This window comes from Artemia franciscana, chromosome 17, assembly GCF_032884065.1.
Source record: "Artemia franciscana chromosome 17, ASM3288406v1, whole genome shotgun sequence".
NCBI lineage: Eukaryota > Metazoa > Arthropoda > Branchiopoda > Anostraca > Artemiidae > Artemia > Artemia franciscana.
In genome coordinates this window covers 33,056,813-33,074,795 of record NC_088879.1, presented here as the reverse complement: position 1 = coordinate 33,074,795, position 17,983 = coordinate 33,056,813, and the positions used below count along the sequence as shown (strand labels likewise).

At 34.5% G+C, this 17,983-nt stretch overlaps 1 protein-coding gene across 15 annotated transcripts in view; it reads left to right on the top strand.

Annotated features, from left to right (window-relative positions):
* LOC136038156 (cubilin-like) overlaps window positions 1–17,983 on the top strand; it is a 321,162-nt gene that overhangs the window by 47,415 nt on the left and 255,764 nt on the right. For 14 of the 15 annotated variants that reach the window (XR_010620136.1, XR_010620138.1, XR_010620137.1 and 11 more), the window contains 4 exons: window positions 482–622; window positions 2,535–2,638; window positions 12,272–12,419; window positions 17,787–17,928. Coding sequence is in view for 12 of the 15 variants with exons in the window: in XM_065721204.1 (XP_065577276.1) it covers window positions 482–622; window positions 2,535–2,638; window positions 12,272–12,419; window positions 17,787–17,928 (535 nt within the window). In the remaining 3 variants the exon portion in view is untranslated. The remainder of the gene's footprint in view (window positions 1–481; window positions 623–2,534; window positions 2,639–12,271; window positions 12,420–17,786; window positions 17,929–17,983) is intronic. The other variant, XM_065721206.1, reaches the window with a different exon arrangement.

Below are 17,983 nucleotides of genomic sequence, written 5' to 3'. Positions count from 1 at the left end.
AAGCACAGCATAAATATTATACGATAAGGAAAATTTGGTTTAAAAATAGGACACATCACAGTGGGCAGTTTGGGGAGTTTCCCAAAGCATCACAGCAATGGCGTTAAAAAGTGCCCTATATTCCCATCAGAATGTGCTAAAAATTTTTCATTGCACAAGGGCGACGGCGAAGTAATGACGGAAGGTGTGATTTATTCTTTTGTATAAGCAAGAATCCCACAGTATATTTATCTTCAGGAATGAAGGACTGCACTACTTGTAGCAATTGCCCTACCTTTCAATTTGCTTTCAGTATACTTAAATGTTCGCAAACATATCTTTGTGCAAGGGGTTGTGAAACAATTATGAATAATAATATACACAATGATTCAATCCATTGGTAACACTTTTTTTCTAATATGGTTTATTTAAAGTAATTTTTTTGTCTAGCCTTCGAGTTTATCAATATATATTCTAGACATTAATGCTTTTTTTTGTACAGGTAAACAGTCTTTCGGTGCGCATTCTTCAGATCGAACAGACCTTACAAACAAATGATTGTAGTTCAAACCCTTGTCGCAATGGAGGAACCTGTATTGATAATTATGGGAGATATCAATGTCTCTGTCCTATGGCCTGGGAGGTAAGATTATCTTTGTTACCCATGAATATATGGCTTGATCAATCAAACAGTAAGCACAATACATTTATTAAGTGAAATTGGAATTTGAAGTGAAATGATTAGGAACATTATATTAGGGCATAAAAATGCACCCAGAAGCTCCATCTAGATAAGAAAAGTGGAGGATGCATGTTCTGAAGCCAAAATTCCTGTTTCAGAGGAGGATACGAAACCCAAAACCTCGAGTTGGAAACCTAATAGACTTGAGGCTTTCACTAACTAAAAGTTTTATAAAATGTAAGGTTGAAGCCTTGAAAATAGATTAACAAAAGCCTAAACCGAAAAATAGACTTTTGATTAACTTCTAAACTTGGAGACCCTACTAGCAAGTATTTGTCTATACTCAGCATGTCAAAACTTTGGTTTTGATATGTCGGACCTTGAAAAATGGAAACAAGCCCATGCAGTGAGCATTTTCTAAAACAGCTTCTTGGGGATGGGTGGGGGGTTTGAAGGATGTACTGTTCATGTAGGTTCAGTTTCAAAGTGCAATTACTATAGTTTTACTTTTTGTAGGAATAGATTAAAAAAAAATTATTTTTATAATATATCCTGTAATTCTTCCGTTTTCCTTATTTTTTCTGTTTTTTGTTTTATTAAGCTGGAGCCTTTTAAAACTGATGTATATAGTTATGAACTTTGCCCATTATTTGCATATAGTGTTGGTTATTGGGAAGTATACAGACGTTTTCAGGGAATTTTTTTCTGATTGTTGGAGAGGAGTAGGGGTTCGGATTTGGATTTAGGGGATCTTTCCATGGAGGAAAAGGGGCACTGGGTTTCGCAGTATTATTTTTAAAAATTCAGAAACTGAAACAAAAATATTTCTTCAACTGAAATTAAGGAGCAACATTAAAACTTAAAACGAACAGAAGTTATTATGCATACGAGGGGGCTCGTCCCCTCGTCAATACCTCGCTCTTTACTCTGAAGTTTTTTTTTTAGTACATTCATAAGAGCTATTTATTCTAATTAAACCGTTTATGATTCAGGGGTCATTCTTAAAGATCGGAATAAAATTCGAACGTTAGTGTAAAGAGTGAGGTATTGACGAGGGTACGAACCTCCTCATATACGTAATAATTTCTGTTCGTTTTAAGTTTTAATGTTGCTCCTTTCTTTCATTTGAAAAAACTTTTTTTTAAATTTAATCTAATCTAAAAAATAAAGCAAAAAGACATCAGAAATCATTGTCTACCAATATTTAGAAAATGTCTCTGGAAATGTAAGGGAGTCAGGGATATAGTATACGTTTCCCATAAGCGGCGGCTTGAGAGGGCATCTGCTTCCCTAGATTCCTTTGCTACCAGTTTTCGAAAAAGATGTATTTTTACCCTGTCTAAATTTTCGTAAATTATCGCCTCTGACTGGCGCTCCATTTAGACGCGCTAAGCTTTTGTCAATTTGGGGGCAGCTTTTCAGAGATGGAGGAAATAAGAAGCTTCTATCTATTTTTGGATTTATGTCTTATAGCTATATAAAAGCATTTGATCGCTTCAGGCTTCATTCATTCTTCTGTTAGTTTTGGATTTAGTTTAGTTAGCATGTTTTCACGGATAAGTTTGAGTTTCTTGATTTTATTTACATTTTTATTTGCTATAAGTTTTAGTGTTACAGCCATGATTTTTTGTGTATACCTTAGATGCTTTAAAACACTATTATTATTAGTAACTGTAGTTCTATTATTTTGATTATTATTACTATTATTGTTTTTGTTATTAATTTTAGTTATTACTATCCTTTACATCAATTAAAAATGGCAAATTTCGAGAAGTCTACTTCAACAAGTGGTCAGATTACTTTCTTATAAGTTTCACCGAGAAAAAGAAATTAAAGATGTATCTTTAGAAATTAGAAACATATCTATTTTTAGGGAGAAAATTGCGAGACGGACGTAAATGAATGTTCAATTTTTGCTGGGACAGACCTTGGATGCCAGAACGGAGCCACTTGTATAAACCTGCCTGGAACCTACAGGTAAATCTGAATATAGAAGTAATGGAAAACCGTAATTGGATCTGTACATATAACACGCAACTATGGACATATACATATTATGTGTACACATCCCAATGTGTATATATCAAATCTGTACAAATCTGTTTACCTGTTGTGGCGCCTGCTAAAATTATCTCAGGTTGGAGGGGGAGCTAGGTGTCGGGATATCAAAGGGGGAATAAACCTTAGGATACAAAGTAATAGAAAAAGATAATAAAAAAATTTGCTCATTAGCTCATTAACGAGTTAAGTACTATATCTAACTCGTTAACGATTTAATTACTATGTCTAACTCCCTTCCGAGCTATTTCAACTATAGAACCATTGACAGAAGACAACTTCCATTAATTCACTGTTCCGCTTTTTTTTGCCTAAAATGCAAGGATACATAGTCGATTAATTGGTTAGTATTTGGGTAAGGAAGGTTTTGCAAAAGATCAAGCAAATATCTCAATGAGCAGATCGCGATCTTTAGAAGGATTTCATATTGAAAACTGGACTGCAACAAGCTTTCCAATTTTATTAACGTGGTAATGGCAAAACATTATACAGACTAACAAATTGCCGACAAACAAATGAAGAAACGTAGTGAAGGTCAAGCATATATCGCAACGAGCAGATCGTGATCTTTAGATGGATTTCATATTGAAGACTGGACTGCAACAAGCTTTCCAATTATATTACCGTGATAATTGCAAATCATTATACAGATTAACAAATGCCGACAAACAAATGAAGAGAATTAATTTTTACATACAAAATGAAACAAATTTTAGACGGCGAGGATTCCTAGCAAATAAGTCATTCCGTTTTTCTATATATATTCTTCCATTTATGTTTTTTTATGGACGGATCAGAGGGATGATCTGCTCTAGCGGTCGTGTGAAATTGTACTGCTTACCATTGTTTTTACTGTTTTTAGAGTGTTGAAAACGGTTTACATAATTAATGCTCGTTCAGAGTGTCGTTATGAAGTCATAGTTATTTTATAGTTGGGACTGACTCGTTTTTTATCATTAATGTAATTTAAATGAATTAGCAGTTGTACCTCAGAACAAAATAATTTACTTACAGGCCGAACTACGAAACGATCTAAAAAAATTGAACAGTATAAAGAAATGAGTGTTCAGCTTATATGTGATATCCAAAACTGAAATTATATCTGAAGCAAAGTTTGTGACTGCGACAGTAATACTGTTTCTATAGAAAGGTTGATACGGTGTATCAACCTAAGTATTCAAAAAGTGTATTCAAAGAGAAGATAGTCTGAGTAAATGGCACAATAATAGTATTAATATTAGTGATAAAAATTTAATAATAATAACAATAATAGTTATATTTATAATAATAATTAAATTGCTCTGAAATCTCTAGGGCTATGACAACCTAAGATAATTAATTCAATTCTAAACAACATAAACAAAACCGACATAAACACAAAACTACAGAAATATAACACAAATCACATAAATTATTCATGCATCATCACTCATCCTCACTTACGTATCACTACTGCTACGACTAACAACCCACTGCATCTGCATCAAAAAGAAAGAGCTAAATAGGTCTAAATAGGCTAAATAGGTCAAAAAAATCTATTAGATCTGACGTCAGAAACCCTTATTAGTCCTCATTAGTGATAAATTGATAGCAATGTTAAACGTTTCAAACACAATAAAAAGATTGAGGTCTAATAAGGGTTATTAAAGCTAATAAGGGTATTGTGTTGTTGTATAGTCTAATTCTAATAAAAAGATTGAGTCTAAATAGGTCAATAAACATTTATATTCCTAATAGGCTACCTTATCTTAGCTCTTTAGCTACTGTACTTAAGTTCTGTTGACAAGTGAAGTCCCTAATAGGCTACCTTATCTAAGAAAACGTTTCAAACACAATAAAAAGATTTAAAAGATTTAAAAGATTTGACGTCAGAAATCTGACGTCAGAATCTGAGGTCAAAAATAATTTATAGATTAATAATTAATTGTGCACAATATTGACGTCAACCCTTATTAGACCTCAATCATAATTTGCTATCACAATTGATAGCAATGTTAAACGTTTCAAACACAATAAAAAGATTGAGGTCTAATAAGGGTTAATAAAAAAGAAAGAGCTAAATAGGTCTAAATAGGCTAAATAGGTCAAAAAAATCGATTAGATCTGACGTCAGAAACCCTTATTAGACCTCATTAGTGATAAATTGATAGCAATGTTAAACGTTTCAAACACAATAAAAAGATTGAGGTCTAATAAGGGTTATTAAAGCTAATAAGGGTATTGTGTTGTTGTATAGTCTAATTCTAATACAAAGATTGAGTCTAAATAGGTCAATAAGGTCTTATAGCCACTGTACTTAAGTTCTGTTGACAAGTGAAGTCCCTAATAGGCTACCTTATCTACACAATAAACCTGGCTACCTTAGCCTTAATTGTCTATTAGATCTGACGTCAGAAACCCAGAATAAAAAGATTGAGTCTAAATAGGTCAATAAGGTCTTATAGCCACTGTACTTAAGTTCTGTTATAGCCAATTTTTATCTGACGTCAGATAAGGTCTAAGAAGACCTTATTAGATCTGACGTCAGAAACCCTTATTAGACCTCAATCTCAATATATATAAACGTTTAACATAGCCTGTTGACAATTGAACTCAATCTTTTTATTAGAATTAGACGTCTTAACATCTTAACTATCTTAACATCACTTAACAACACTCATTATCTTAACATCTGATTAGACCCTTATTAGACCTCAATCATAATTTGCTATCACAATTGATAGCAATGTTAAACGTTTCAAACACAATAAAAAGATTGAGGTCTAATAAGTGTTTCTGATTAGACCTCATTGCTATCTTAACATTGCTATCAAGAAAATCTATTAGATCTGACGTCAGAAACCCTTATTAGACCTCATTAGTGATAAATTGATAGCAATGTTAAACGTTTCAAACACAATAAAACGATTGAGGTCTAATAAGGGTTATTAAAGCTAATAAGGGTATTGTGTTGTTGTATAGTCTAATTCTAATAAAAAGATTGAGTCTAAATAGGTCAATAAACATTTATATCCCTAATAGGCTACCTTATCTTAGCTCTTTAGCCACTGTACTTAAGTTCTGTTGACAAGTGAAGTCCCTAATAGGCTACCTTATCTAAGAAAACGTTTCAAACACAATAAAAAGATTTAAAAGATTTGACGTCAGAAATCTGACGTCAGAATCTGAGGTCAAAAATAATTTATAGATTAATAATTAATTGTACACAATATTGACGTCAACCCTTATTAGACCTCAATCATAATTTGCTATCACAATTGATAGCAATGTTAAACGTTTCAAACACAATAAAAAGATTGAGGTCTAATAAGGGTTAATAAAAAAGAAAGAGCTAAATAGGTCTAAATAGGCTAAATAGGTCAAAAAAATCTATTAGATCTGACGTCAGAAACCCTTATTAGACCTCATTAGTGATAAATTGATAGCAATGTTAAACGTTTCAAACACAATAAAAAGATTGAGGTCTAATAAGGGTTATTAAAGCTAATAAGGGTATTGTGTTGTTGTATAGTCTAATTCTAATAAAAAGATTGAGTCTAAATAGGTCAATAAGGTCTTATAGCCACTGTACTTAAGTTCTGTTGACAAGTGAAGTCCCTAATAGGCTACCTTATCTACACAATAAACCTGGCTACCTTAGCCTTAATTGTCTATTAGATCTGACGTCAGAAACCCAGAATAAAAAGATTGAGTCTAAATAGGTCAATAAGGTCTTATAGCCACTGTACTTAAGTTCTGTTATAGCCAATTTTTATCTGACGTCAGATAAGGTCTAAGAAGACCTTATTAGATCTGACGTCAGATACCCTTATTAGACCTCAATCTCAATATATATAAACGTTTAACATAGCCTGTTGACATTTGAACTCAATCTTTTTATTAGAATTAGACGTCTTAACATCTTAACTATCTTAACATCACTTAACAACACTCATTATCTTAACATTTGATTAGACCCTTATTAGACCTCAATCATAATTTGCTATCACAATTGATAGCAATGTTAAACGTTTCAAACACAATAAAAAGATTGAGGTCTAATAAGGGTTTCTGATTAGACCTCATTGCTATCTTAACATTGCTATCAAGAAAATCTATTAGATCTGACGTCAGAAACCCTTATTAGACCTCATTAGTGATAAATTGATAGCAATGTTAAACGTTTCAAACACAATAAAAAGATTGAGGTCTAATAAGGGTTATTAAAGCTAATAAGGGTATTGTGTTGTTGTATAGTCTAATTCTAATAAAAAGATTGAGTCTAAATAGGTCAATGAACATTTATATCCCTAATAGGCTACCTTATCTTAGCAGTGGGTAAGTTGTTACCCACCGCCTCAGGCCAACACAGCTATGCACGCTCGTCCTCTGTCCCAATCTATTCAAAGCCTCCTTCTTTATATTCTCACAAGAAGTTTTCTATTCCCTTAAATCTTCATTACGACATCCTTCCACTCCCTTTGGGGACGAACCACTTTTCATCATTCATCCACAGAACTTGTCCTAGCCATCTCATCCTTTCTCTCATTGTAGCCCTCGAATGCAGGATCGAACCATATTTTTCGTGCAGCGTACTATTTGATACAATATCAGTTAGTCAGGTACCCAACAATAATCCGTAGGCAATTTCTCTGGAAAACATCTAGCAACTCCTCTTTCGTTTTTCGGAGCACCCACGCTTCAGAACCACTGTTTACCACTGTCATAACTATCTCTTCCAAGATTCTTATCTTGGCTCGTAGATTGATCTTCCTATTCTTCAAATTTTTTTCAACTATGAAAAAACACCCTTGGTCTTGACTATTCTACTTTTAACACTTTCCTTGCATCCACCGTCTTAATAACAATGCTACCCCTTGGTCAATCTTCTCGTTACCCATTATCACCTCTTCATCTTCCCTTATTCCTAGTCTTAACAACTTAGTCTTCTTAACATTAATTTTCAAGCCTATTTTTGCACCCCGAATTCGCAAAACCTCTAAAAGCTCATTCATTTTGCTAATATTTTCTTAAATGCTTCAATTATAGGCAAAACCTTAGTCTAGGAGAATTTTACTTTCCTATTTGATTCTTTGTTTTCCCGTTGTCCTTGCTGTGCTCCGTAGGACGAAATCCATAAAAACGATCCATATAAACGGGGGTAGAACACAATCCTGCTTAAATACTGATTTAATTCGAGATCAGCTACTAACTTCATTTCCTACCTTAATCACTGGAACGTTATTCTTATACATAGCACTGATCGCTTTAATATATTTATCTGGCTTACCATACAAGGATAGGAAGTTTACCGAAAGTCAAGACACCCCAGTCCTGTGACCAACTGAGACCAATTTTGATAACTCCGAACTTAGCAAAAGTAGCTGAGGGTTTTCTCTACCGTTCTTTGACAGAACAAATTGCTCCTGCGACCGATCAGTACCAATGTGGTTGCATACGACCACAGCACTTCAATTTATCTAGTGCGAATGTATCACTTAATCGTCTAGTGGTTGGACACTTCTAATAGTGCTGTCGACCTATTTTTGGCGGACTACCGAAAAGCATTTGACCTTATCAAACACATGATCGTACTAACGAATCTGAAAGAAATGGGAGCTAAAAACAAATACCATTATTAGTGAGAGAATTTTTACAAGGGAGACAGCAATCAGTTTACCCTTTGTTTGCAGAAGATCCCTACTCTGAGTGGTCAGAATTAACCTGTGGATGCCCCCAAGGAACGAAATTAGCTGCTCTTTTATTTCTTGCCGTTATCAACCCTATCCTTGCAGAATTTGAAGAGCGTTTCAAGTTTGTTGATGACTTGTCTGCACTTCTCAAATATATAGTCAAAAATGCGGTAGCAAAACAGCAGTCTGACCCGACTTTCTTCACAGACTTCATCAACCAGTGTAAGTCAAATAGTCTACAAGTGAATAAACAGAAATCAAAAGTTTTATAGTTAATCCACTCAAGCGAGATATCATTATCCCAGGTACTCTGTTTGCAATTGTTTCCTTGCAACAACTCTAGGCGTAATATTTACAAGTGACTGCTCGTTTAAGCTGCATGTTGACAATATTGTGCACAGATCGGAAATGCTAATTACACCAGGTAAGACCCCCCCCCCCCCCGACCCAAAAATTTCAGTTCGTGGGCACCTAATATCAATAACAGCACTCCTACATACCTTAGTATTTTGATTCGATTCTGTTGTCTTATGAAACAATCAATAAGGTTAGCTGTTCTACCATCATGTGAATACCATGTTAAATTATGGGCCATTTTATGACTAAATACTGTATTAATTGTAACTAGATTGCTATGCCTATGAAATAGCAGAAGTCTGTAACCATTACCGTTTTCTTTTACTAAGCCAAATTTACTTAAGATAGGATACCATCTGTCCCCATTTCTACCGACCTGGGAATTAAAATCCCGTAACCCGCAATAAAAATAGCATATTTCTACTCGGGCCCCTGTCTATTTTTCCCTGCAACCGTAAGTGAAATTTATCTGAGTCACTACTGTCTCCATCAGTCGGTTCCTCAGAGGCATATGCTACTATGATTGATGCCCTTCACTTTTTAGTCATTAAATGAGTGACTATCTTTCTATTATTATTACCATCCCAACCTAAACAAGACTTGGTAGCTTTCTTATTCATTATGACCCATGCTCCCTGTATATGCATCCCATCCATCCCGCCTGATTAAATAAATTCTATATTATGTAATTTTAAGCTTTTTATCCCTGGGATATGAGTTTCTAAAACTCCTAATACGTCCAGTTAAGAGAGTCTGAATTTGTCAGTCAAAATGTCAATACAATAGTTGTTTTTTGACGCCATACAATTCCAAGTTTCAATTCTCATATTCTTTAAACCATAGAAATTATTATGGCCTCAGGAAAAGCAATGGTCCCAGAACCAGTGAACCATAGAGACTAATATATCTTCTCAAGTCTATACGAAGCGCTTAAGCCTGCTTAGAATCGACTAGCAAGAAGTCCCTGGGACATCCAGTTGACCGGAGGCTTTTTGCAATCTTTGGTTCATCTTGGCCACAACATGGTTTCCATACTTGGCGATGCTCTTCTATCAACAAGAGTCGGAATCCTCCACAGACAATCTCTAGCCTATTACCTCCGACTCGTTATGTATTCATACCTACAAATATTATGCTACTACAGGGAGGCAACCTATAATAGATAACTTTACTAAGAAGAGATTTTTCAGCCTAAAAAATCCCAACAAAACAAATGACCCAGAAAAATGATCCATTCATCAGAATCTTGTGTAAAGGCTGTATCGTTTACTGGGCTATAATTTCCCAGAGGTACCACTCCTCAACGTCATCCTCCAGCACTGTTAGCAGTCAGAGTTTTGACTGAGAAAACTCACGATTGGTCCACCCTGATGGCACTATGAGGCAACGCTAGTAGGATTTTCCTGTCGTGGATAGGAACGGAGAAAGGACATTATGACCGACAGGAGGCCCCAAACCATGTCACAACACCGGAACAGCTCCAACCTTTTATACCCAGCCTATCCTCGTCAGGATATTCATCAGTAATTGCATTTATAGACCCAGCACTTATACAACACTCGCCCATCATTATGCTCACCCATCATTATACTTGCCAGCCATTTTTCGTCAAACGTACGATATCCATTTACTTCTTCTCATAAGTAACTGAATTATTCACACACAACCATCAAAGACCCAGTTTCTCATCATACCTCCACTTGGGACAAAAGCGATGAATTTCCTGCCCTTTTATCCTCCCTAAATTGTTTCGTCTTGTCCCAGGTGGTAAACTATTCACCCTTAATTTAGTGATAACAACTACCTCCTCCTCTCCAAAATATACCTTAAACAATACCCCTCACCTTATGTCTCCTTTACAAACACTTAGCCTCGCGGGGTGTCTTTAAAGCTTCTTTCATGCTGCCAAACATGTTCCTCTTGATCGCGTAAAATATTTCTAACATTTTTGCCACTTTATTATCTATAACCATTTTTGTCACCATATAAATCATTTCGTATTTCTATCACTGCGCAATCTTTTAAATATTTCTTATATGGCAAGGCCATGAACTTCGAAATTTATCTATAAGATCCCTTAAATAAGCTGATATAAGTTGCCACCCTACGCCCTCGTGGCATTTTCACAATACGTTCCCTAAATTTAATTATATTCACTAGCTTAGAGCCTATTAGTGAAAAAAATTTCAAGTCCCCTCTAACTACTAAACTATAAGTGTATCTGTTTACGCCGAACACCCTCTTATAACAGCCTAGCTGCACCCTTTCTAATTTGTCACTTTACTGGAACCCTCCAACTTCCGATGCACCTATAATCATGGCAAATCTTTTTTGTAAGTCTTTTTTCTCACTGATTGTTTTGACTACAGACACTTATGTAAAAATTCCATAGATTTTTTACCTAAAAGATCTTTCGATGGTACATGTAGTTAGCCACACAGATGAATTTTAACGACTTTCAAGATCGTGGGTACGATAAAAAGAAGGTATGCTCGGGTTCTTGGACATCGTATTTCTAGAGGTCATACCTTGTCACCGAAAGGTCAATAAAATGTAAGAAATTTGGTATGCATCTCAGATACTTTCCTCATTGACCACATGTATTAATCTTTGTTTGTCTTTAGCAAAATTTTAGGGTACAGTTTCAAAACCTCAAATGCCGCTTTGTTTGCTTATGAAAAACTTTCCATTAAAAATTGCACAGCCGAGTTCGAGTTTGGGATACATATTGACTTTCTAAAAAAGTCATGAGCAGTTCGCGTGGCTGATTAGCCCTATGAGATTGTTTTTTTTTTCTGGGCAATAAGGTTATGGGCAAAATGGGCAATAAGCCACCATAATTTCTTTGAACATAATTTTGATAGTGCTTTATAGGATGGAAAATGGAAATTTATTTACTTTATGTTTAATAGTTCTGTTTTTGGTGAAGCATAAAGATTAGTGGTATGCATGTGGTTTAATAGTATTCTATTTCAATTTTAGTACCACTGAGGTAAGAAAACACATATAAATTTTTGCCTGAAATCGTAAATTTATATTCCACTCAGATTTCTTTTAGTTAAACTCTTAGTTTTGATAAATGAACTTTTATTTTCAATAAATTTGATTTTGTCTTTAAAAAATTATCTATTAACATTCTGGCTATGCGCAAAAGCAGCACGAATAGCTACAGTTGTTGGATTCGTTAGAAATTACCATATACATTTTTAGAAGAATTATTTTTTTTTAACTTTCTTTTTGAAATGCCCCTACCTTAAGTCATACGAATTAAAATGTCTGCTTACGCATTCTAGGCATATCTAACATAGGTATATCTATAGACATAACAAATGATCTGACATCATTTTTATACAATCCTAATAAGGGGGGGGGGATTAACACCAGAATTTCCTCTCACTCAATCTGTCTTGGCTTTTTCTACAATTAGCCATGACTTGATGCCCACAACTATTACATTTTAGTTCAGTTAGTTTGTCATGTGAAAATGATTTTTAATGTGATTCATTACCTTCTCAAATTCCAGGTGTGAGTGTGCAAATGGGTGGTATGGAGCTCATTGCATATCCAAATCAAACGCATGTTCCGACTCCAATAGAGGCGAGCTATGTGGCAATGGGATTTGTATTAGTCAATCGGGAACTGCAAATGGTTACTCCTGTATATGCAATCAGGTATATTAAATTGTTTTTTTTTTACGTTTATATCGGATCAGTCTATTTAGAGGATCGACTCATTAAACAAGACATTTTCAAAATTTTATATTTCGCTTGTGTTTTACCCAACTTTATTTAGACTTTAAAAGATTATGTCCTCCGCGAATCACCAACTTTTTTTAGAGGTTTTTTATGACCTCCACCCCATGCGTTCGACGGCGAAATGCTGGTCGCTCCGATCCAGTCAGATTTGAAACTGTATGATTTGTGACACTTTAACATCCTTCATCTGGAAAATGTGGTCTTTACATCATAACATGTTTTTCATTATTGCCCTAGACCAGTGGCGGTTCTGGCCTCTCTTTTGGCCGGAGCGAAATCTTGATTAGCCCCCCCTCCCTGTCCTTAAGACCAAATTATAGCAAATTTTTCATTTAACAACGAAATTTTTCATTTATTTAAATTTAACTTCTTATTTCATATGGAAAAAGATATGGGGGAAAAAAAAATGTAAATTTCGGATTAAGTTTGTTTATACTTACTGCAAATCACACCCTCTACTTTATTTTAATAAAAACAAAATATCAAAAATTAAAAATTATTACTGTTAGATTACTTATTTAAAATAAATTTACTTATTTAGCAATTGCCCCTTCTGTCCCCTCCCCTAAAACCATCTTTGCCGTAGGCAGATTTTTTCTTCCTACTTACTCTTTTGTATGTCGTCACTGCTACTGTAAAGACAATTTCAGACATTTAAAAACTTCTGAAATAGTCGCTAGAAACTATTTGCTGACCTACAATCTACTATTTGCTGACCTACAATCAAAGCGAGTATCTACAAGGAAGTGCATGTTCAGCCAGTCGCATTTAGATCTTGTTGATCTACCTCACTCTGCTGATTGTCTCTCTAAGAAAACAATTTTTTCTTATTCAAGTGAAGAGCGAAGTCGAAACTTAAAACAAGCAAAAATATTGTTTTCCAGTTGCACAAGATACACCACCAAAATTAGCCCAAACTATCTAACTCGCATGATTTTCCAATATTTGTAAAATCGTGCAAACTAGCGCTTAACCACAAAGGAATCTTTCAACAAATCAAGTCTTTCAGGAATGTGACAAGGCGCCAATGTAATTGAATGTGACAAGGGCGCCAATGATTGACCAAATGGACAAGTTTATTTTAAAAAAAGAGTGAAAACAGAAAAAAAACACAGAATGAGGGTGCCAGAAGAAAAATTTATAACTTCTAGTATGAATTTAATATTCTAAGAAAAAATCAAGGAATTTTAGATTTCAGCAAACTACCAGTTTTTAGAATTCAAAAGATATGGGAAACATGACGTGTCAGTTTATCTGTACTAGTTGTGTGCATACTTTTTGCGGAGTAGGTCTGGACGTTAGTTTTGGTATTTTTAGGCTTCAGATTCAGTCTTTGCTTTTCAAAGAAATTTTTTTTTGTATTTTTTTTTTCATTTGCTTAATAAATTTTTTCCAAAGGATCCACATTTAGCTAAGACAATAAAACTAAAAAAGTCTGTATGATTTTTTTTTAATAGTATTCAGATTTTATTTCTGATGTTTCTTAAATTTTTGCACAACAGATATGTCTGACTTTGTCACGCCAATAAACAGTTGGCGGGATAATTTGTGTGTACCGCTTGTATTCTTAGGAAATCTGGTTGCTTGGGAGGTTTTTGACCAGATCTGGTTGCTAGTTAAACCGGTTATGCAAATTATATAGTGCTCGGAGTATCTCCGCCTACACTACTCACATTCCGTGGATAAAAGATGACAGATTGCCGAAGCTTGCCCTTATACAATGGGAGCTTCCTGGGAGGGTGTAAAGAAAAGGCTTTGAATAGATTGGGATGGAGAGGAGTGTGCGTAGCTTTGCTAGCCTCAGCCGGCTTGACGCTGCAGTGAGTTGCTAATAGTAGTAATAGTATTTGTAGTTTTAGTTGTCTATTCAAGATTGTTTCGATCTCTTTGCTTGAATTGTGGAACAAAATCTGATGAAATAATCAAGGATTTATATGAAAAACAGATATTTGGAAAGAAGGCTACAGATGTGTATGCAATCGAATTTCAAAAATATGTACTACCTGACATCAAATCCTGGTGATCAAATCCACAATCCAGTTAAAATTGATGATGTAATTTTAGCTTAAACTCCGAATACCAATGACCCTGTTTTGCAAGAATTAATGTTAAAGTTGATAATTCATAATCTGTACGGAATGGAGTCAAATTCAGATTCCAGATGTATGATTAATAAAAATAGAAAATTGCAATACCGCTTCGGTTTTCCAATGCAATTCAAAGAAGTTACATCTCTAGTGGATGATGGAAAACCAAAGTATTGTCATCGTTGTGAACGCGAAAAAAAAAAAAAAATGAATATGGACATACGTATATACTAGAATTCATTGCTGAAAGTCTTAATATTTTGGATTTGTTAAAGTTAAAAACGGGAAAACATTAAAAATGTGTTCCTCCGGTAAAGTGCAGACTATGCTCTGGCCTTTAGAAGACATGGGGAACGTCAGCCCTACTTATCTTAGTTTCTGTTCGTTTTGAATTCGACTTGGTTATTTATTGTAGTTTATGTTCATTTTGGGTTTCATTTACTTTTGATGGTGATTTGTGGTAGTTTTATGCTTGGAAAATTATTCTACTTTATTTCTGTCCATTTTTGATTTAATATACCTCTTTAAGTTTCTTTGAAAAACTTCCTTTGTGGAAAAGTTCTTGTTAAATTAGTTTCTGTTCGTTTTTTATTGGCAAAGTCCTTTTCATTGGCAAAGAAAATCCGTATTTTGGCTTACTATTTATATATTAGACTACATTTTGAATAATTTTCCATAACATACGTCTTTTTAAAATATGGACACAAATAATATCCCTTAATTCAGTTTTACACCTCGTCAAGTTTCCCTGAAAAATCAAACTTGATACCCTTCATAAAACATTTTACGCATGTTCTTTTCACAACCTGAATGCATTAATACTTAATTCTGTTCAACTTCTGCAAGAGCAGAAGTTGTCATAGCAGTATCCATGAAATTTTCAACCTCCTCAACTAATTGTTTTTTACTTTCCCTAGACATGTATGCTTGTTGTTTTAGAGTTATTAATGTCGATAATATGTTCTAAGCGATTCAGCTGCTCTTAACGCAATTCCTGGCTAATATTTTTCTTTTATTAGAAAGTGATTGTTCAAATTTGAGTGAAAAGAGGACACGAGAAATAATTATGCAACTGAAAATAAAAATTTAAATACAGCAACTAAAAGTCATACAACTGTCAAATGATGAAAAAATTCCTATAAAGATGAAACTGTCGTTTGTTTTCGATACCACAAAAAAAAATATGCGCTTTAACACATACAAATAATGACTTGTCCTAATTATTAATTTACACAAGCTACTACCCAATTGAAAAGGAGTTTTATTTACTCACTAAGTTGAAAGTCATTATAATGCTTTGACTTCAGAAAATTCAAAATGAGTTTATCTCTGAGCAGCTCAAATGGTTTGGCTAAAACACTAGAGACCACTTCCTAGCTCGTCTTTTATTTCATTTTGATAGAGTAGAAGGTTTTCCGAAAAATAATCTCAGGAATAATCTAATGATTAGTAAGGAAATACAAGATATTATTACTTACTTTCATTGAAAATTTGAGCTAAAGCAGCTTTTCCAATTCGTTTTTTTTTTAATGCTACCTGGTTAAGCTACGTTAATATAAACTCTTGCACTTGAAGAAGTTTTTACACTCTAGGCTACCGCTAGAATTCGTGAAGTCATCAGAATCATCTTCTAAAATAGTCACAATCATCATAAGCTAAATGCTATAGACGGAATTTCTGAAAGGGAGATGGAGATTCAAAATCTGATTAAGCATGAAAGCAGGGCTAGATTTAGAGGTTAGACGCTTCTAGGCTCAAGCGTTCCAGCCGCTCCGTATTCATACCATGGGGTAGACAGTCAATTTTCCTTTAGAGAATAATCTTTATGATGAAAATTTATATTTTATTGCAAAATAACATCACTTGTTATAATAACAAGTTATAAATAATCATCCGTTGATTTTTGAATTTAAAAAAAGGGAATAGTTGTGGGAAAAGTCAAAGTCATGGCCAATTGTAGAAAAAAGCCAAGACAGATTGTTCAATTAAGTGGGCAGCCCAATCAAATTTTTGTATGTTGGGGGTACTAAGTAAATTAAATAAACCAACGAGGTATTGGAAATAAGTTTAATCCATTGGTAGATGGCAACATATAAATACATGGACACATTATGCATTATTGTGTAAGTAGAACTATTTGTCTTCAAAGCCAATTGATAAAGTCTTCCTCCTTACTTTTTTTTTGTGTGAAGGTGTCTATGATGTCATCGCAGGGCATCTCTTCAGTCAGCCTTCCCTCAGTAGTAAGCAGGGATAGTGATGTCAATCTTTCGTGGCTGATTGAAGATTTCAAGTAGTTCTCCACGCGACGAAGGGCGGAAAAGGATTTTTCTCCTGTGTAATTTGTGGCAGCTACACTGGCTATGTCATTATTTGGATAGATGTCAACTGCATCAGAACGGTGCAAAACTTTGCTAATGTCAGTTAGAGTGATGCTTTTGTTTCCTTCATTAGTATTTTTTACCAAGAAGGGTTTCAAATGATCAAGGGATTCATCTACAATGTTAGGCTTAAGTCCGTTGGGATAAAACCTCAATAGCTCACTTGCACGCTTCGTGATTTCTGAGGCGTTATTTATAGCTCAGTTGGTAATATCGAAGACCACACAGCCTTTCCATGACGATAACAGTTTGAATAAATAAATCCTTTATTAGACAGTGAAAAAAACAATAAAAATTCTTCAGTAAAGAACAATCATGTGATCATCATGTGACGATCAGTGTACATGCGATTGGAATACCCAGCATATTTTTTGACTTGTTTTTTCACTGTCTAATAAAAGGACTTATCCCTATTCGAACTTTTATGTATAGAAATAGGTCAGTGGTAATTTATTGCGCCCCTTAGCTTTGCATGCCCCTAGACCCGGGCCTAGTTGGCCTATAGGTAAATTCCAGCCTGCGTGAAAGGCTTTCAAAATTTCAAAAATCTCCAAAATTTCAAAATTTGTTGATTGCTCGTCCAAAAATTTCGTTTTGTTGCTGCTAAACTAATTTTCTATACCCTAAAATAATTTTAAGCAAGAAAAATCATAAGTGGTGCTCCACTCTACCTAACCCTGCCTGTGATACGCATAAAAAATGCTCTTTAAGATTACAAACATACTGTGAAGTTTTTTGCCAGGGTAAAAAAAGTGTTCGGTGTTCTGTGAAAGAGCTATATCCTCAAATTCTACCTTACGCTATGGTCTTTTAAGGGATGGAAGAGCTCTACTAACGCTCCAGCATGTATCGTGGATGTTGACGAGTGCCAATCTCCAAAGCCACCATGCTCAGTGGCACCAGTGGTTCAGTGCCTCAATACACCTGGGTCATATATGTGTGGTCCCTGCCCTCAAGGTGAGCTTTTTTCTTCCATTATTCTTATTTTTGAAATACCTCTCCTTAAGTTATA